The sequence below is a fragment of the Centroberyx affinis genome, unplaced genomic scaffold (genome assembly GCF_046629955.1).
Source record: "Centroberyx affinis isolate AG114_WGS23_722 - 3 ecotype Tasmania unplaced genomic scaffold, CSIRO-AGI_Caff_v1 ptg000503l_1, whole genome shotgun sequence".
Lineage (NCBI taxonomy): Eukaryota > Metazoa > Chordata > Actinopteri > Beryciformes > Berycidae > Centroberyx > Centroberyx affinis.
The window spans coordinates 670652-693159 of NW_027279155.1; the positions used below are offsets into that span (position 1 = coordinate 670652).

Sequence of the window (22508 nt, forward strand, 5' to 3'; positions counted from 1 at the left end):
GATGTAACCACTCTGGCTCCTTTGTTCCTCTCAACACAAAGAAAATCTTAGCCGTTTACTAACCCAGAAATACCACTTCTTTACTTTGAACTCATTCTCTAAGTGGTTGCAGCACATTCACATCGTCAAGGTATCCTGTTGTCCAAAGCATCAAACACAGCAACATTAGATTTAACTGATCCCCCTTCCTTTAAATACCTCGACTGAGGCTGGCATAACAGTACAGAAGAAAGAGAAACCCAGGCTTTGTGAGATAGGAGAAGTTTCCACAGCAAGAACAAAAGCACTGCACTGTAGATGTATTTACATAATAACACCACCTGACAGAATTGCACCAGTGCTGTGGCTATTTCTGGATGCATGACTCTGAGTTCCAACTTAAACAACACTGAGGCTTATTCATCATCAGACAGGCAGTTGGCAAGAAAATTGTATAATGGATACACAATATGTCGCTTCCTAGCAACATTCACACACACTAGCAGAGTGTTTGGAGGCTCAGAGCAGTTCTGACCTGATCCCATCAGCTCTTTTACATCTCTTCAACAGTAGATACAACTAAGGCAGCTATACCATTACCATCCCAGATCATAACAGTAACTCAATCATAAACAAAGTTGGCATAAGATTGAGGTGGCCTTTGTAGACATATAGGCTACCTCAATATATCCATGATTACATCTGATTTTCTTATGAAAACGAAAATGTCAAGGATCAAAATATGACCATGTTATACAATTGTGTAAACAGTAGGCACAAGTGTAAGTGTAGGCACTCATTCTACTTGATTTCATTTAAAATCAACTTCAGTAGGCCAGTGGTCCTCAACCTTTTTGGCTGAGGACCCGCCGAGAATTAAATGATGCCTACTCATGGTGGTGACCTGTGACACAAAGTGCTGATATTTACTTTACATTTTCAGGATATTTTACCTGACCTATTATTGGAATATATGCTCGGGTGGAGAAGAGGGGTGGGGGGGATGCACGATTGGAGTGAATGAAACTACGGTGACTTTAAAAACTGTGCTGTGGTGGCACAGTGTTGTTGTAACTAGGAGAATTGCTGAACAAAGTACTTAGCCAATAGCCACTACAGTTAGACAATCACTGAGCTACTTCCTGGTACAGTATGTGGCTGTACAGCACACCAGCCTCCAGCTGGTTGATGCTTGTTCGGCTTCTACCGTACCGCCTGGTGTACGAGTGCAGACTGTATTTCCCTTATGCAGGGCACTCAAACGAACACACAGAGCCCGGCTCTCATAGTGGAGCTCCTCCTGAACACCTACTAATCCTGCTGCACCATACCAGAGTGATGCAATACACATTAATCTATGTTCCCTCAAAAACATGCCAAAGGGAAGGTGAAAGGTGTCAGTATTATTGGAGGAAATATATGGTGTATATTAGTAGAAAAATGCATCACCGTCTCATTTTAAGATGTTTTTTTTCAAGTTCCAGCTACACACAGCCACCTATAAATAGATCCCATTCTGTTTGTCACCGACAGTGAAAAACACACTGCATCCAAGCCAGATATAAACCTCTGCTTTAGAGTTATATCCACTCATATTCAGAGGTTTGATTACTTTCTACCATGAAGACCCACAGCCTCACCTTTTTATGTCAGTAAGATTATTCATGTTAAAGTCAGACCATGTGGCAAGTCATTTCATCAACAACACATTACAGTACATTTACATACAGGCGCTGACATAAAATGCATACGCTGGAACCCGTAGTTCAATCATTTTGATTTATGTGTATTTGTGCTATCATATAGTGAATCCAAATAAAAGAGATTGTTTTCAGTCCCATTTAACCATTGAACTTCCCTCCTGAAGCATCACTGGGGCCATCGAGCAGACAGACATAATAGCACTTTGCACACAAGATGATGCTGAAAATTATTTTCACCATCTTGTGTGTGTAGAACTGTAATGGCTGCTCAGTGGCATCCCCAACCACATTTGCTGAGGAGTGTCACTATAATTAGCCATAATTTCATTTGGAATAAATGGTGAAAAGGAGAGGTGGAAAATGATTTTTATGATCCAGAATGATTCAAACAATGTTCCTCCAGTGTGGGTGAAGACAGACGGTGACAGGAACTGCAGTAGAGAATGCGGTGGGGTAATTTCAGCAGCAGAAAAGGGCTGTTTAGATTTCTCTGCAGTGATTTAAGCAAAAACCTGTCACACTCATATACACAGTAAAAAAAGCTTGATTTATTTCTACTAAGAGGCAAATTAGAGCAAGGATAGTGCTGAGTGGCTGTTGAGGTGATGTTAATGCAATGTGAACCTTTACTTCTTTATCAAGGAACATTTACCTGGGGTTTAACTTCCAGAACCTACTAAAACCCAACTGAATTGTACTAAAGAGAAATTGCCCAGATATTATAGGGAAAAGGCTCACTAGTTTTCAGCTGACTTTTTATCTGGAGACCCACATTTTCAAAATAATTTCACCTGGCCAACCTAATTCTGTGGATTAATACGAAGGCTCATTTAGCAGAATGTACTTCGAAAAAACAAAACCTATATCCTACATTTTAGGCTACTGACCAACCAGCCAACTGTACTTTATTCAGTCTGTCTTACATTGTAGGATCTTGGGAATGCTCCTCAATACATTGTGGACAAACAGATGGCACAATTTATTACCAGCACATTAAGTAAGTACAGGCATATATTATATGCCTGGCTATGCATCATGTCATTTTTGTCTTATCAATGTCTTACCCCTGCAGTCCCCATGCAGCCTGAAACCACAGCTTTTTCTGCTGTTATGGCAGCCATGAACTTTTATTGACTGATCCAGTCAGAAACATTTTGAAACTGCCATCAGCAGCACGTTTCCTGCCTTCCCTGCAATCAGTTACTTGATGGGTCTAAGACACAAGCATACCAATGGGAATTTGTTCTGCAGCACAAGGTACATCCTCAACACCGCCATGTTAACAATGCTGTAAATGTTATTGTTACTGTACAGGGAAATAATGTCGACAATCACAATGAAATTGGTGTGTGTAGATTTTATGCGTGGTTACTCACAGGGACACATTTACAGTTTTTCTCAATTGATTTGACTCATTTCTCCAAACTAAGGTTCATGCTCTCAAAACAGTAAACACAGCCATCATTTTGCAAAACAGCCCAACTCCACTGCAAAATGAAGTGCTGCTTTCCTTTCATATCACATCTTTATAAAAATCCAAATACTGACATCAAAACTACACACATGCCATGTATTGATAAGATAATACTTTCAGATATTCACACAAGAATACTAATGATAAACCAGGAAGTTCCACAATCCTTTTCCATAATCTGATTTTATGGAATTTTATCCATAATTTGTTGATGAAACATTTTCATTACAGTAAGCAAAATGTCTGTTCTTCAACACTTTTGGAAATACTATAATATGTAATGGTTCAGTCTCATGTGTAGTAGATTTGTGCTGATGTCATATCTGCCATCACCATGTTTCCATGTCCATCTATGTGTGATACGGTAAGGAGGCAGAAGTGTTGATGAACATAATGATTCAAAAGAAACCATAAACACGTAGTTACAGGTACTGTTAGCTTTGTAAAAGAGTGTTGACAGCTGTGTGAATTATTTTGACAGCATGGACTTTTGTTTGGAGAGTTTTGTGTGAAAGCTGATATATCTAGTTTTATATTTTGCATGAAAACAGTGAAAAGTGTTTAGATGTCTGCGTTAACCGTTTTAAGAGCATGGACCTTAGTTTGGAGAAATGTGTCAAATCAATTGAGAAATACTGTATTTTGAGGAGAAGGTGTTCGAGAATGTGCTCTGCTGAATACTTATTTAAACCTGACATTCAGTGTGGCAGCATATCAGAGGGGTGAAGAGGATAATGGGCAGTGGTCTGAGATTCACACTCAGGTCAATCAACCGGACCAGAGAGTTGACCCTCAGCTGGTTTTGCGGAGTGCTGGCTTCATTAAGAAAATATCTCCAGCACAGAATTGGCCCAGGTACCAAAACAACAGAACAACATCTGTCTAAAGGAAGACCCAGAGGAAGACCAGCACTAATACAGAGGAGGGACAGATTAGTGTACAGTATTGGCCATCTAACTTCGGCACAGAAATGGACTACAATAGCAGGTGAGTACAGTATATTTCTATTGAGCAATAGAGGTACATTTTATATCCCCACTCTAGTTTGGCAGTAAAGACGAGTCAGGATCTTGACCTCAGTAATTAGCATTCATGACCGGCTCTTACAGTTACGTAGCAGCAATTAATTAAGGTGTATGGAAGTCCAGGGGCTAGACATATAAAACTTTATGTAGATTGAGAACTAAAATGTGTATTCACAAAGGTGGAGATTGCATACACCCCCAATATAACTTCCTTATTATAAATGACTATTAACTAATTAATTATTAGTACAACTGCAAAGTCGATCACTGTGGCTGAGGGTGACTTTGAGGAAGACAAAGAGAAATGAAAGAAAATAGGTAATCACTTCCTAAGAGTAAGTTATAGTGTAAAAAGAGTCAGAAAAATGTCATGATCTCCAAATACAGTACACTTTCTCAACAATGTTTGCAATTTTCTTTCAACAGTGCCTAAGCAGTCATTGTGCATCATTACACACACACATAAAACTAGATTTACTGCAATTTCAGCATAGCCACAGATGTTCTTTGTGGTAGTTTAGTGATATTTTCTACACTTCTTAGAGGGCCGGAGGGATGAGATACTTAAACCAAAAAATGGAAAGAACAGCATGCAGGATCCTCAAAGAGACTTTAGTCCTCACATTTAAACATCATCTTAACTGTAGATTATATGAGGGTCTAAAAAGCAACAGGGTGCCCATTTTCATGTTCAGTTTTATATTTCACTGATTATTTGCTATCCAAAGTCTATCTCATCCCATGAATTTGAAAGAAGAAGCTATGAAGGTAGTGCAAGCATAGATTTAGTATATATGCACCATTAATACCTTTGGTACCATGTCAGGAAGTTATTTTTCTGCTTCACTTCTCTCTTTTTTCCAGTATTATAGCACTCTATCTGCCTCCTTCTACTTCATTTCCTTTTCACCCCGTTTCTCTGAACATCCCCATCTCAGTTCAATGTGTCAGTTTCCTTTCTTTCTCTAACTTTATTCATCCTCTCCTCTCATCAGCATTTTCTTACCTTCTCTTCACTACATCTAAGTAGCCAGTTATATAGTGTTATACAGTTATATATAAAAGAGAATAAGAAAAAAAAAATCTCTTTTGCACACAGTTCCAAAATTGCTCAGGTGTAACCAGGCACTAAGTCACTGAATAATTTCAAAGCAAGAGTTCTGGCAAAAACTGCTCCTCGGACATTCATACACATATAAAACTCAGCAAGAGGCACTTGAGCTGCCTAATGTCCCGACATAATCACCATGAAATATTAAACATAATCTGTTATGCTAATGAGGTCATTAATGTAGCCCATTAATGCATTAATTAGCAACTTTTTTTATGTCAAAATACTTGTCTTCACCTAACACATGGCCGGTATTAATATGAATTCTTAAAGCATAAGGAGTTATAGTAGTTTCAAGAAAAGGTTGTCCTCATTAATATGCAAATTTCTGCAGTAAGATCCTCTAAAATCTACTCAGATCATCTACTCTGTGAAGGGAACCTGTGGTGTAAGTATGAAGTTTCTATCATGAGTTGTTTTTGAGTGATTACGTTCACAGGAATGAGTTTACACACACACAGACAGACGTCACCATGACAACATAATCTCCGGCACACCATACATACGAGACATGGAACAAAGCACTCGCTAAAAGAGAAATTGTGATGCAGGTGCAGGGGTTCAGAGGTATGAAGCACTAACTACATACCTCTTATCTGCCAGGTCTGTTTTATTGCCTACAAGCATAATGATGACATCACTTCCTCTCTCCGTTCTCACATCGTCGATCCATTTCGACGTCTGCTGGAACGAATTAACGTCTGTTGAGAAAGAGCAGAAACAGAGCTGAATCAAATTAAAGATGCCATTTGTACGACTGCTGCAACATTCATTGCGCTGACGCTGCTCCCTGCTCCTCCTACACTCTGAATTTAGAAAAACAATAAACCCTTCATTCGGCTTTTCAAACAGCGGCCCAAGTGATGTGCTTTGTGCTTTCATTTGGACTAATTGTTTGCTTTCCTGTCCCCTTGATCCCTTTCCATACAATAGGATATGCATTAAAGCAGCTGGGAGGGGAAACTGAAACATATTGATAGAAAGTGACTCAGAGAGGCTGTAGAACATGGTACTAATGGATATTACCACAATTAATTTGAGAATGATATATTTAGAGTGAATTTTACATGTGTTACTTACTCATATGATCACATGCATCTAAAATATCATATAAATATCATAAATATCATATCAAATAAAATATCATGATCTCAAGATGATAGCAGACTTCAAGTTCGATGAGATACATGCAATTTTGGAATTACAAATACAATGGTGTTTTGTACAGGCCAAGCTGTGTAGAATGGCAACAGTCTTAATAAATCCATTTGACCTTGCCACATTCATTGAGTATGCGGGCTTGTTGGCATGCAGACCAAGGGTCGTATTGTATTCTTGGACTGGGGATTTGATGAGAAAGGTCCCACATTAGTTTCAAGGTGAAAATGGAACATGGTTCTGTGGGACGGTAACCATGTTTTGCCATAAAATCTGGCATAAAATTCATCTCCCGAGGGCAATGATGTTAAAGTGCCTTGGTTCTTTCTCTGATAAACCATTACATTTAAGCCACTGATGGATTTGAGAAAATAATAATGTCACATTTTTGTCATGAAAAATGAAAAACAATCTCCATAAAAACCTCAGGGATTGATTTACATGGTTGTAGCACGATGGTTGAACAAGGACAACCTCTGAATATTACAGCATGCTGGCTGTGGAGTAGAAGTCTTTTATACTGTAGCTGGGTGTTGCATTCTCTAAAAACCGAACCGAATAATGTTTGCTGAAAAGGAAACCAGTGAAAGAGTCACTACAAACCATCAAACAAACTAAACCAGAGCAACTAAAATAGACTCTTAAAAGACAACTACCATAGTGGTTCTTCTCATACCTGGATACATAGAGAAGAAGTTGAAATAATATCTAAACAGTAGAATTTAGATGTCTCCTATTTTCTAAGAGTAAGAACAGTCTTTCATAACCAAATTTGAGTAGTTGGGAGACAATGCAATAAGTCTCATCTCATTGCTCAGTAGATCTAATTTGTGGTTATTTGTGAAATCTCATCTTGGATTTTGCTCTTCAGGGCAACTCTAATATCAAATTGATTCACAATTAGGGACAGAAGAAGTTTATGCCCCAAGGCCCTTTAGAGTGAGAACATTATCTCTGGCTACCTACAATGACAGTGAAATGAAAATAGAAAACACAGCTGGCTAATTAGCCTAAATAGGAACTCGGAGTATGGCAATAGGTGAATATCAGCAGGTGTGATAAAAAAAAAAAAGTGGTGCCATATAGCAGCTCTATCTGTCTGTATGAGAGAGGTGGAGAGGGAATGTGTGTAAATGTGACATGTGTAGGTGTATCAAAATTTGCATTCAAAAATCGCATATGAGAGACACTCACTTGTGATGTCATAGACCACCACAGCCACGGTGGAGTCCCGTATGTAACTGGGAATGAGGCTCCGGAAGCGCTCTTGCCCTGCCGTGTCCCAAAGCTGCAACCTCACCTGGGGTTCAGAGAGACAAGGCTGAGCAGGCTGAGATTATTCAGATACTCCAGAGAGCCTGGACACAGCTGGCTCCCTCGCACACGCAAACATACAGCACACATATAATAAACACACACACTGTACACACACACACACCTTTTATCCACTCAAAAACATACACAAACATTCACAACCAGACATGTGCACACGGTTGAGCGCACACACACCCACAGCAAGATTCACAAAACAGACATTAATACAAGTAGACTCCCCATGCTGACACTTCCAAGGTCGTGCCGCTGTATGAAAGATTCCCCTAGATAAACAGACATACCAGACAGGTTTGATTGAATAAATTTACATATCATAAGCTCGAAAGGTGACATGCTGTTCACCGATACCATCGGGGTAACATCTAAACGCGTGACTGTAGGGACCAAAGATCCTACGGTGTGTGTTTAATGGTTTCTATCTGAGATGAGGAGTTGATGTACTGTTGATGGTGGAGAGGCACTTCGGAGCATTATACTACACACATTTTACATTTTTGCCGTGACATCATGCAGCTGTAACTGAGCTTCTTACCGTTCGATCTTCCAAGTACATGGTTTTCGACAGGAAGTCAATTCCAATTGTGGCCTGGTGTAAGGAGAGAGGAAACACATGGATCAACACCATTGTCAAAAAAAAAAAAAAAGTACTGAGCATTTATTATGGAACTGAATAGCGGACTTTAAAGACGTAATAGATCAAGAAGACAGATCAAGATCTATGGAAAATAGAGTCTGTATAATGCAGACTGTGACTTGATAAAGCCTGAATTTATAAATGTAACAAGACAAGATGTGACATTTTAATATTCACCATATCTACTTGGCAACCAACACCTATTACAGCACATTACTACTAGGCAACTTAGGCATCTCCATGTCCGTGCTCAAAATGCACTGTAATGTTGTTTTTCTGTGTTGTCACTTATCTGTTAATGTAAAGTTACATGGTGTTTGTCTTGATGTGTCTGTATTCGATGTAATAAAAAGAAGCACACACACACAAAAGTATTAGGCAAATTGATGTGGGGGCAGGATGTAAGTGGGATGGGGGGCAGCTGCTCATTGCAGGATATCAGTCCTGATCAAAAAGAGCTTCTGTACAATCCAAACCTGCAGCGATTCCCTTTCCACGCTGTCTGTATAAAGTCACAGCCAAGGGCAGGTCAGCTGCCCCACCCACTGGGTGCAAACCCTTTGTTCTGGGAGGGAGGTACAGACGACTTCCCATGCGCTCCTGACTGTAATAATATCGCAGTAATTCTGAGTTCCTGGCATATCACATTTATTCTCTTTCATCGAGGAAGGCATCTATCATCAAGTATGCAGAGCCTTGATTCAAATACAGTAGAATCCATGCAGGGGTGATTCTCATACGCAGATGTTCCCTGTATACAACGGCAAATCAAAATAGGCTCTGGCAATGAACAATAAATTATATAGATGCTAGAGATTAGAAAAAACTCTCATAAACTAAGAATGGAAAGAACAATATTTGATCAACCAACAGTGGGGAAAACAATGTGAAAAAAAAACACAGGAAAGGCAGGAGACATAAAAAAAAAATATGATCTCAAGTAGCAAATGGCTATTTCTGATTTCTTAATCCACTTTGAAATGACAGAGCTGTTTGAAGGAGCTGCAGTCTGCATGTTGGCTTTCTGCCTCTCGCTTGTGGCACAGCCTACAGCTCTTGGGTGTCTTTTGATGGATAATCATGTTGTTTGTTAATTGCCAGTTCTTTGTAAAATGCATTTAATCTATATCTATGTAGGCTAATATTTTGTAAATATTTCACTTTGATATGGAAGGGAATAATTGTATTGTTTAAATATAAAGCTTCTGTATTTTGTATTATTTTGTATACTCAAATGGGCTGGTTATCATTATACATGGGTAATGTATCATTATCCATGAGCCATGTGTAATAGTAATCTAATCATCCCCTCAGTGTGTCACATGGCAGATGGCACTGTGTGCTCTCTTCGAGGGATGTTTACTTTCCGCAGCCAAGCCCATGACTTTCCCTTTGAGGCGCGCCTTGATATCATCAGGTGCTCTGGCTCCGAGAAATCAAAGCCTCAGAATCAAAGTTAAACTGCACTTCCTGCCTGTACAATACAAGACTTGACAGTTTGTTAAGCTTCCTGATGCCTGAATCTTTTCAGCTTTGGACATGAGACGATGAACAGTTACAACAATGTATTTTATTTTTTTGATTATAGACAATATGGTGTTTGCATTTTAAAACCTTCCACGCCATTTTTATCTTATGTTATGTAATTTAGCAGTGGCAATAGTGGCTTTATTAGTGTTTTGTAGTCACAGACTAGATTAACACACCAATTTACAATCTCATATAAAACTCACATTAGTAAAAGCTAGGCATCTAAAAATATTTTTAAAAGTACAAAACATACAGAGAAACATACAGTGACAGCAGAGCAACTGAACCAATCAGATGGCAGAATTGTGTAAGGACGAGGATGGGAGAGCTATAGTGTGTGTGTGTGTGTGTGTGTGTGTGTGTGTTGATAAGTTTGGTAAAGTATGGAATGTGAGAGGTTTGATGACACGCTAGTTCAAGCAGATGGGGTTTGTGGCCATTGCAGGTGGTGCATCCAGATGTTTGATGTGTCGTGTGTGTATGTGTGTGTGTGTGTTGAGGGTTGGGGGGGTATCTGGCATAGGACTGACCAAGCATTATGTGGCAAGCCCACTTCGGCAAATGTTGCAGCTGCGTTAACGTTTGTGTGACCCCAGCCTGCCAGACGGGGACGGCATACTCCAGACCTGGCCACATGTAGCCAGTGGAGATGGCTGATAATTCTGCTGGGTGGACAGTAAAACCCCTGATGTGTTTAAAGGGTGATGGTAGCCCCAGTTTCAGATCCTCTCCGCCTACCCCACTACTTTGAACAATGCAATGCATTGGGCGTGGTGAGCAGCGGTGGAGGGGGCGGCTATCCTACTATAAAATGAGGAAAACTCTGTCCGTCTGTCTGTCTGCATCCATTTTGCTCCTCAATGGGTTGGCCAATCAATCTGAAACTGCACATGGGCATTGAGCACTGGTATAGGCAGGGACTGACGAAGCTGATTTTTCCATTTTCCCAAATTTACGCTGTTTATGCGCATTTTTGGCAAGTCTGCGTGGAGTTGTGGCGCGCGCATCCCCGGGTATGGACTAGTCAATCTGATTACGTAGAGTCAAACTAAAGTAAGATACTACAAAACATCCAGTGATGTTCACCTACTTTGGATTTGTAACCCCCAAAAAAAGAGAAATGCTTATTTAGTGCCTAAAACATAGGCGGTTGAACATATGTACTTATATGAGGAGGTAATGCCTAGTATTATTGTCTTCTATCTCAAACAACACCTAGATATCAGTTAACATCAAAAAAACATGTTTTAGTGTTTCTGATCCCTTTAAGAAGATACAGGCTCCTGCTGACACTTGCAGTCTAATTTATTTTGATAAATGTTCAGGAATATTATTTGTACCAAGATACATTTTGACACGTTTTTGCTCATCAGTGAGTTAGTGAGTGAGTGAGTGAGTGAGTGAGTGAGTGAGTGTATAGTATGTTTGTGTGTGTCTAGCTTAGGCAGTCCAGCAGGGTGGCCACTGCCCAGTTTGACAGAACTGGGCATCAGCAGCTTGATCACGCACTCGTTTCCCTGGCAATGCAAGCTACTGCAGAGGACTAACTTAGAGAGTCTGGCATGAAGAACAAGACGTCATTCATACTCATCCTCTCACTCAGTCAGATCAACAAGCACTCCCAACCTGAAAATAGAGAGCCTCAAGGAATAAAATCATGTTTCCGTTACTATAATGAGGAAAAAGCTGATTAGACTACACTGAGCAAAGAAAAATTACAATTCCTAGCCGTGTCTGAGCTGGGACTCAAGGTGGGTCACAGGAGCATCAAAATGGATCCCAAAATGATTCTGGAAAAATTAGCTTCAAAGGTTGTTCGCTACTGTATGGCTTCATATGTCACTGGAATGCATGATGGCTGAATAAATCACTGTATGCTAGAAACTGCTGTCTAAAAAGCAGTAATTTTGTAAAATATCCTTACTTAACAGACCACAAATTCACTTTTACACTGGGAGAAATCTTTGAAAACTGCTGATCTAGGTTAATATTATTGAGATGGCAAAAGTTTTAGATTCAGTGGAGTTAAAAGCACTGAGATGTTTTAGTTTTTTTTTTGGAATGGCAGAGGTGCTGTAGGCTCCTTCTGGCCCCTGGTTTAAATATAGAAACCCACACAGACAGCTATACATGAACAGATTAGATCCGGAGAAATTATTAATATCCCATTTAATTATTAACTAGCACATATCGAAGACAGACCGTGGCTTCCTGGCCTATTCCACCACTGACTGGGGGAAAAGAACATTATTTAAAAAAGAGCAAAGTGATTTGATTTAAATAACATTTCATATTTGCTTGTGTTTAGAAGTAGATAAAGGAAATGTGCTTTGACATTTCAACTTAGATACAGATACAGTCTTAGATATTGTTTTTCATCTGAAGGCATCATGAAATATGTCAGACTTTTGATTTGAATTCTCGATGTCTGAAGATATCTTGAGAGACAGTTTTGAGAGTCTACTGCTGTCTTAAAGACTCCATCAAGTAATATAGAGTATTGGAGTATTGAAATCAACAACAACAACACAGCTGACAGTTGACTGTGTATAATTCAAATGATGCAAAAAACATTCACTATGAACACGTCAGGCTGAATGAAAGTGCCAGGAAATGGTAACCTCACCACAGTAGGCATGTAGGTGGCCCAAAACCATTTAGCTACCAGTTAGTATTTGCAAATAATTCTTGGTGTTTATTTCTTTGAGATTTACGGGGCTTGCCACATATGACAATATATATAACACACCATACAATATATCATGTTTTGACAATCACAGAAAAGCCAAATAAATATACTTTCTGTGATACTTGAACTTGTTCTGATGCTGTAAACCCTTCACATCTGGTTCTCCAAGCAGGTTAAAGCAAATACTTTATTATTTGCATACTATTTGACCCAGGTCTGCCCTTCCGGACTGTCATGCATATGGATGTGGGTGTTTCTCTTGTTGGGTAGTAGGGACAGCAGTTATGTTTGTGGGGTGGGGAGAGCGTCTTGTTAAATCACAGTAAATCCACCGCACTAAACCACTGTGACGGCCATGGCTCAAGCCTGTGACCAGATCACAGCTGTGACTTGCAATCAAAACAGATAATGTAGGTAGGGATGGCGGTTGGAAAAAAGACCAAGAGTGGACAATAGTGGCAAGGGCATGGACTTCTGATTTGGAGAGAAACAGTGCTGTAGTATTTTTCAAAGGTTGTGCTTCACCTGGTACTCTGAGAATCCATTGACCACCACTGACTGTAAGAATTAACACACAGTAGACATACTGCTTTCCACCACATGGAAATGGATTTGGAGAGTCAACTCAGGAGCAGGAGGGGAAACAGTATCTGTCTGGTAACCACTAACCTCATTGTCCCAAATAACACTACTGTGTTACTTAGTACTAGATGGGGAAGCATGATCTGCAAAACCAGAAACAAAACCCCCAATCCACAATTTATTTGGCCATAAAAAGATAAATGTCAATATAAGGAATATTTACATTGATGTTTAAATTTTTATACTGTACACAGAAAAAAAGGTTTTTGTAACGCTCACAACCCATCTTAACTCAAAATCCATTCCAATAAGTCAATTGACAAAGCCAGTAGTGGGATGACAGTGTTTCAGCAGGGGGAAGGATGGGGCTTTAAGAAAAGGTCAGGGCAAAGGATATTAGTGATGTTTTGGTGACAGCAGCAGCCAGAATCAATGAAGCGCTTACAGATAATTTCTCTGATAATTCCACCATAATCCAGTGAGATTGTCTTCCAATCAATCTCCACTGAGCCAAAATCCAGTATACAACTGACTACAGTGAGCTCTCTCTACCAACCCAGCTCTGTCATACTGGACAGAGTGCTGAGTGCAGTCTCTGCCAGACCTGAGAGACGAGAGGTGACACTCATGATTCACCAGTGAGGAGGTCATGAGGCATAAGAGGGACTGGATCGATCCCTGGCCACGCCTCCTTCAACAGACAGGACGCTCACAGCAGGCTGAATTTGGCAGCACATGCAGAAATATAACAATTTCAGCACACTAAAACTGAACCATACTGATTCTGATGAGTAGTGCAAATACAGATCCATAATTGGTCAATTTAACTTACATCACTCATGTCACACAGCATTATGGGTACATTTGTACTCCACTACTACATTATATAAAGAGATTGAGTTTGAGATTGGGTCATTATAGCAGCAAAGAAAAGACATGTAGGTTGGAGAACAAAGAGTAAAAATAGTAATAATGGACATAAACATAAAATAAAAGATTAAACCAAACCAGATTGGATCGACTCTATGATGTTAATAAAACGGCTCATCCTGCTTACTCAAATGTAGTAATAAATAGTACATCTAGATTTTTAAGTATACTGATGTTGGAGAAGTGTTCGCCTACTAAACCATTTTCAAATTCAGTATAATGGCAAAGTCTACTGATAAACAGGTACCACACAGAGTAGCGGAGTATTTTGGGAGAGCAGACAGATGTCTCCAGAGCTGCGGCCTGATGCAGTCACAGCCTAGTGGCCAGGCCTGACTGACAGCTCCACCACAGCTGACAAAAGCTTCCTGCCTCTGGAGGCCTCTGAGCCCTTTAGCATGTGCTGCCAGGCAGTAAGGACGCCTGCCTCTGTCTCTCTCGGCTGGGTGGCTGCTTGATGGGAGTCTGCTGCTTTAGAGGCAGCAAATCTGGCTCGGCTCACTCGTGTCCTTCTGCTGACTGGAGCCACTACCATGCTCGGTTTCATCTTTCTAATGGCCCTTCACCTCCAAATATACTGCTGCTCTTCCTTCATAAGGTCAAACTGGATCTCTCCAAATCTAAGTAACCAGACGCTAGATGCTTAGACGAAAACAATTACATGCTATGATATATAGGTATAAAATCCATGGCTTCATATATCAATTCATTTGTCCTCGGATGAGAGAGACATCTTCTGCATACCCGCTCTTATCTCTGCATCCTTACTGGCAAATCTAGAATCCGTTCCACCTCTAAGCAGCAGCATAAACACTATAAATGAGGTGACGCACGCAGCATTTTAATTAACACTCAAAGGTCTCTGGAAAAAAACACTTACAGCCCTACCTGTCTACTGAGCCAGCCATGAAGAAGAAGTGATGTTAAGACACTGGGGATTGGGGGACAACACACACACACACACACACACACACACACACACACACACACACAGAAGAGAACACACACATTCAAGAGAGAGACTGGGCTTTGGCTTTGATCTATGGCTACAAAGCACAGGCTATGGCACCCATAACAAAATCATTAATCCACTATCTGAAAAAACAAAAAGCTGGCTGTAAGAAGGGAATGAAGAGGCTTGTTTTCTGGACCCAGGGTTAAGTGGTGTATATAAATGGCTTTGTTTTACACAGAAATAACCATCTGATTCCTCGCAAGCTGCTATTATCATTTGAAGCACAGACTGTTACAATCATGCAATGCGGAGATTGACATTAAAAGCCTTAAAACATATGGAGAGATTAATAAATAGGCAGATGCTATCTGTCCAGCATCTGTCTGCCCAGCACGCTGTCTGTCCACTTAAAATGGGAGGCCATGGACGAGAACAGAGGGTGAAGAGAGCTCTCTGTCCCTTCAGCGCTCATCACCATTAGGCCAGTGTAGGAGGCCATTTGTCTGGAGAACCACGTTTCCCCAATGCTCCCCAGAATGACTGCACATAGTGCTGACTTCGACGGCTGTTGGATTTCACAGGCATAATTTATCCAGCTGCATTCAGGCTGAGAGTTACAGCAGTGGCCTTGGAGCAAGACAGGCCACACACAACCAAAGAGGCCCACATTCACCAAAGGTTGTGATCCTTATGAGTGTGCTGCACTCTGAAAATGATCTGGGAAATGACTGCATCCCATTTACTATCCATGCATTATGGGCTTCACTTATGAAGCAATTAATCTACAGCACACTACAGTACTTGTATGATATTGTATCCAAATAGAGTTATGAATAAAATCTAAACAATAGCCCAGTGTGATTTGAGGGACAGTAAGTGTTTACAATATTGTAGACCAACAATGGGTTTCAAAATATAGCATCATCTCTCCATTCTGCTGTCAACTCATGCTAAATCCTTGCACAAGTCTTGAAAAGGTAGCATATTCAACAACAACTCTCCACTTTTAACAAGAGAGAATGAGTGGATTAATTTGCTCTCCCACCACTAATAAGTTGTTGGTGTATGAGAGGAGGATGCTGGGTAAACAGTTGTTAATAATTCTGTTCCCCAGTTGGTGAGAGTCCAGAGCCAAGCTTGTCCAAATATAAGCTCTTACCATAGCAATTTGTGAGAGTAAGTTGATGCCTAAAGAGACATATCAATGCATCATGGAGATTCAGGAGCTTAACTACACAAAAGACATGAACCTCAACAGTCAGTGTGAAAAGTCTGGCTTTGTATTCATTCATGACTTATGAATGTACAAATATAAGAGGATACAGTGGCAATTGTGAAAGCACAGCATCACAGAGCGATGACAAACCATTTAATCCACTCACAATGTGCCATCCAAATCTTATTACAGCACAGCACAGTATTTGTGTGAACATTGAAGAATGGAGAGGACTTGGTCTTTTTCTTTGGGGTTAGCAGGATGCAGTGAGGCTAAAGGAAGCAGGGCTTTGTACCATTTCCAGTAAGCTCCAAGGACACTGATAATACGTCTTTGAATGAGAATTAATTGAATAAAAATGGAACAATGTTTTCTAACATGTACAGTCTTCATTCTATGTGTAGCAAATGCAAACACAAATGCAAAAAATGGCATTTTATGCTCTCCAAGCTTTGCAACTCTATCAATAAAGTCAGATGAGCCAATCTTAATTCTATGAGAACATAATGGAGAGAATGAGAGAGTGGAGGTAGAGGGAAGTAGTGAGGAAAAAAGGAGGAGAGACGGCTTAGATCAAGAGCTGAGGAAATCTTTTGGGACATGCCTCTGTTGATGTTTCAAAGGCAGAACCAGATTAACACATGGGTTTATGGGACTGAGGCCCCAGGTCCCAAGGTTTAGAAGGACCAAGAGGCTGGAGAACATTATAAACTTGATGGAAAATTTTCTTCTGACTGAAAGCAACAACTGATAGTTCAAATTAAAATAGAAAAAATGTTATTGTCAAAAACCAACGTTTCGACAGGCAAGTTGTCTCTGTCACCAGCTGGACAAGCCAAAAATGACTCTCAGGCTTGAATATAGCACTCAATAAGCTAGAAATTATAAAGCTAAAAAAGAAAACATAAAGATCAGGAGATAAATAACATTCATGTGACATTTGAAGTTGTCTTTCTTACCTCTGAAGTTCAACAAAAAAGAATTGAGTTATCTCTTACGGGCTCCTAACCTTTAATGTCATTATACACAGGTGCAATTAGGCTCAGTGAAAAGGGAAGAGTTTAATGTTTCTTAAATTACCCTCCTTATGCTGCATACACACACACACACACACACACACATGCACAAAATATACATGTGTGGGAGGGTGGAATGGCTTTGTGATTTATTTTTAATTCCTTTTTTATTACTATATAACTAGCTACTTTTTGCAGAGAAAGCAATAATACTGTACTTTTATTAAAGAGCTTTATGAGGCAGCAGAAGCATGCAAAGCCCTCTGTAAGTACGGAAGCAGCATAAGCAATATCCTGAGTTTAGGATGAGGAGAGAGATTAGGCTGCAGTGGGGAACAGGGCCTAGAAATAGTAATAGCCTGAGGGGCCACAGTGCTCTTGATCTTACTCAGTTCAAAGGTGCCTGTTTGAACTTCCATGTCAGCTATAGCACCCCCTTACACACACACACACACGAATACAATCATAGCAATTTTCTTAGAACTATATTTCTTCCATTATTTTACTTATTTACTAGTTACAAAGTGCTGCTTTGAGGACACATGCATTCCAATTTTAAATGTCCTAATACATACAGATGCAAGCAACAAATTTTGCTTCAAAATGTATTTTTTTCTTTGATCGATGTACAGCTGTGTGTTTCACTATGGGGGCAAAGGCACACAGCACACCATCACTGATCAATTGACAAAAAACAGAATTTTCTCTCTCAGTGCCGCCGTTAACACCTACCTGATATGTGTTGTCAAAGCTGTCATACATGAATCGTGTGATCAGAGACGTCTTTCCAACTGCAAGAGAACAAAAAGACACAAGGCATACAATGAGAGACAAGCAGCATCAACCTACTGCACTCAAATACTCAATCAATGTGGCAGTGGAAGTGGTGGTTATGGTTACTGCGGTGGCTGTGACTGCTACCAAGGGAGCTCATTACTGGGTGTGAGGGTGACCAGAAGGTCATCAGTGACATCAGGTCCAGGTGTAATTACAATGCTGTGGCTGCTGGCCTTATGTCTATTCCCAAAATACACATGAAATTTTCCATTTAATATTACATGGGGAGAGAGGGGAGATGAGATGCATAGAAACTGTAAATTATCTGTCAATGGGAAACCTGAGGGAATATTCTAGCACCTTTTCAGTCAATTGTTATTTTATTTGTATGTCCCTAATAGTAATTTCCCAGATACTATTCCTTTACAGGCAGTGTTACATAGCTACACTGTTGCATAAAGAAGAATATGTACAGTATCTACATCTGACTTTCATTTCCACTGATACAGGCCTCAAAGTTTCATCTGAGGGCCCTCATCAGGTTTTTCTGATATATAGAGTTGTATGTCATCTGCATAACGGTTGACGGTGATGTCATGCCTACAGACAAGTGGAAGCATGTATAAGGAGAATAATAGAGGGCCCAGTACTGAACCTTGTGGAACACATATAGCCCACTGACATACAGGTTGCTTAATATAAATCCCTAAAGAGCGAAACAAATCAATGGCCATTTACTCAGGTAAAATAATGATATTTGGTTGGCTTAAATTTTTTACATGTACAGCATAGCGAACTAATATAACCTGCATCACAGAAGACATCTTGTAAAGTAAAATAGTAAAATAATTTCTTGACCATGTTTCTACACGTCCCATATCACTGACATATAGCCTGCTTCACAGCCCTTAATATAACATCAGTGGTCATGTGTAGCATTTAGTGTTGATGAATTTTCATGTAAAATAATGAATTTTTTGACCATGTTCCTACTAGCCCCTGCCTAAATATGACACATTAATGACAACATGGTGTTGAGCTGATGAGTCTGTAGAGATTGTTTCTGGCCTATTTGCTCCCACCAGACACTTTGCAATTTTTCTTTGATGCTTTTATCAGAGAGGTGAGAAGTTGTTTGCCTAAAGGCAAGAATTTTTGATAATGTAGAACATTTGTTCACACAAATGCATGCTTTCCAACATGCTCAGCCCACAGGCAGCCTGAGCTGTGGCGTTGTGTGTGGAATGAAAAGGGCAAACTCTTGTTCCAAGAGATTCAAACTTGGCCGTCAGTGTGCTGCTGCACTGTAATTCAGCTAGCTCTATCTGCTGGTATTCTGGCACGCTCTCCATATCCTGCAAATAGCTTTGTAGAAATAAAAAAAATAATTTCTAAGTGTTGGAGCAAGGTACAACAGTGCCCTCTGTGTGGCAGCTTGAACTAGTATTCCCCCTAACCTGCAAATACACAGACCAGAAGGAATTGACATCTCAAATTAATATATGGACAGGATCAAAATTTGTGGCAAGCGAGATCCAGTCTGTGGTTCTTGTTTGACGCTGTCGGCTGTAATAAAGGAAAGATTTGCACGTCTGGCTTCATAAAGTATGTAAAACAAACTGTAAAACAGTGAAATTGTATTTGTAATTGCATTTAACAATACAAATTTGTATAATTATAACACCAACGGCTTGAAAATCCACTCATAAGTTCAGCGAGCGTTAAGTACGCCATCAACGTGAAGCCAAAAAGACAACTGATGCTGCCAGTTCCTTAAAGCCTGCTCAGCAAAAAAGAGAAAACATATTGGACAAGCCTACATACAAGCCAAAAAAAATATTTGCTATTGTTCCACACTTTCTCTTGTCAGAGTGTATACACCATGAGAAGACCACAAGTCATTTAAATGCTAATTTCCCCTGAAGACACAAAACTTCACAGAAAAAGGGGACATAAACTAGCAGGGTTCATAAACCATTGCATTAAGCCCCTGAGAAAATAAGAGATTGTGTTTTCTGCTTCCTACCTTTTTGTTCAAACAAGTCATTGCTATTCATTCTGTAGCTAACTGTTAGATGTGGTGCTTTGCTCCATGGAGAAATATTCCATGACTAAACAGTTAGAGAATCACTGAGACGGTGGGTTATGGTATGTGACTGATAAATGGCTGGAAAACAACTGCCTAATTTTAGATTGGTTCAATAATGAATTTATCATTTTAGGTGCATAAATGTTATTACATTACAGTTAATCACTTGTACAAAAGAGGGATGGCTGGACATGGTGGAACTCATACCAGAAATGATAGATGGCTTATGGAAGAGTGTTGTTTTCAGACTTTTCGCGGTGGTTTCATTAATGAGGGTGACTGGAGCAAAACAAAAGGAGTAGCCAAAAGGAATCAATCAGATCCTCTTCTCTCATCCATTTACCAGCACTGCAGATGGTTGGCTGAGAGCCCACATCTTATATCCCTCTCTAAAACTCTAAAACACTTCCAAAGTGCTATGATTATGGCCAATCAGGCTAACACTGGCCAGACTCTATATAGCTACTACAATAGTGCTGACTACCATATAGTATACTGCCATTTACACTGTATATGCTATTGAGTAGACCCAAATTACATCTACTCTTGTTGCAACAAGCAGATCCTTTTGTGTCACTGCCATGCCAGATTCCTTCTCATAAATATTTGTGAAATTTAAATTAATTCTTCATGTAATGAAAATATAATTGGGCACTCAATCAAAATATTGAAGCAAGGGTTCAGACAGTAAATATAAACTGTCTTTTATTTATAGTTCACCCAATGGGTGAACCAGTTGCAATTAGACAGTAACTGTTTATAGAAAGAGCTTTTATCAGGCGGACTAATTACGTGCATTTGTACCATCACTGGGCTCCTATATCTGCAAGGCAGGATCTGATGCATAGCCTACTGATTATGCTAATTATCTCATGCTAATTTATCAATACATCATCTAGCTTATTTAGCTGAAGAGGTGTCTTACTTTATACACACATGCCAACAAATTCAACACGTTATATTCATTCAATCACGTTATATTTGGAATTGAAATTCGATCATGTCTGGTCAAATTCATTCCAAATTTTAGCTGTCTGTAAAAAATCGCAAAATAAACACAACTCTGGCAAAACAAAGTAACAACAACAATAAAAACGATGACAAATCTCAATTAAAGTCTTAGATTAAAGTAACCATGATGATAGCAGTAGCACACTTTTCTCTGGATGTCTACACATTACCTAAATCCCATTGTAGAGGTACATTGACCTTATCATGTGTTTCAATTCCTCCATACATTCTTCACCTTTTGAATATTTGTTATAATCTTTAGGGAGATAAAGAGGTGGGATTGGAGGAGATACAGCTCAGAGCAGCATTAAATGGAGAGCTTAACATCATGGGAGAGAAGGACATTCAGAGAAAACATTAGGATGGAGAGTCTTATCCAACATCCTCTCTGCTGACTCATCCCCCTCAACCACTATGCAACCTGAGACAGAGCGCTCTGTGCCTCTCAGTCATTGTTGAAAGCCTCAAAAGACAGGGACAGAAATTAACCCTTTCTTTCTGCCTCAAATCGAAGCAGCGTGCATAATGAACAGCAGCTAATCTTGAAGGGACATCCAAATTCCTTCCCCAGAGAGTTAAGGTGTACTACTGTATATAGCAGTCTTTGATTTTGTTTGAGTGTATTTACAAAACAATCACATAATGGATAATGAATTACATAACTCATCTGTCAAACCAAAGCATTACAGGGCTACAAAACATTTCCTATTCCAACCGAGCTTCCTGGTCTTAAGAGGCTAAATCACAGAATCATGTGTGTTACTCAGTTTTTGTCAATATCTTGATATGCAACTGGAATAATGTCTCCAGGTCTGTTTGTGTTAATTTAATTATTACAGTCGAAGAGGGAAGCTTAGTCATGCTCACGGCTGCAATTATTTAGTGAATTTTCTGCAAGGCAAAAAAAAGACATGATTAAGGAGGCAGGTTTTTGATTATATCTCAGAATAAGCTCCTCATTTCCGAACATTTCCCCCCATGAGGTCTTCATCTTCTCTGCCATTACCACTCAGTTCTATTTTAGAGATATGATTGAATTCAAATTATTAGAAGCTTTAGTCAAAAGAATACTAAAATCAAATCAAATGCAGCAGCAGATGACAAAGCAATAACCTCTTTGCATCCCGGTTATAATCGAGGTGTGTTGAGTTTACAGAGAAAGCTCCCACGCTACTGCAACTTATTACATTTCAAAAGGAAGGACAAGATTCAACTACATGAAGTTCAACCATAATTGAAATCCACTGGCTATGAGTCAATAACAGCCGAAAGCAAAACTGATTAAATAATGAGT

General features: G+C 39.6%; 1 protein-coding gene across 2 annotated transcripts in view; it reads right to left on the reverse strand.

Annotated features, from left to right (window-relative positions):
* rab6ba (RAB6B, member RAS oncogene family a) overlaps positions 1–22508 on the reverse strand; it is a 56834-nt gene that overhangs the window by 10836 nt on the left and 23490 nt on the right. Inside the window, exons 2-5 of one of the 2 annotated variants that reach the window (XM_071517571.1) lie at positions 18070–18128; positions 8318–8371; positions 7645–7750; positions 5882–5993 (exon numbers count right to left, since the gene is read on the reverse strand). In XM_071517571.1, the coding sequence (XP_071373672.1) occupies positions 5882–5993; positions 7645–7750; positions 8318–8371; positions 18070–18128 (331 nt within the window). The remainder of the gene's footprint in view (positions 1–5881; positions 5994–7644; positions 7751–8317; positions 8372–18069; positions 18129–22508) is intronic. The other variant, XM_071517572.1, reaches the window with a different exon arrangement.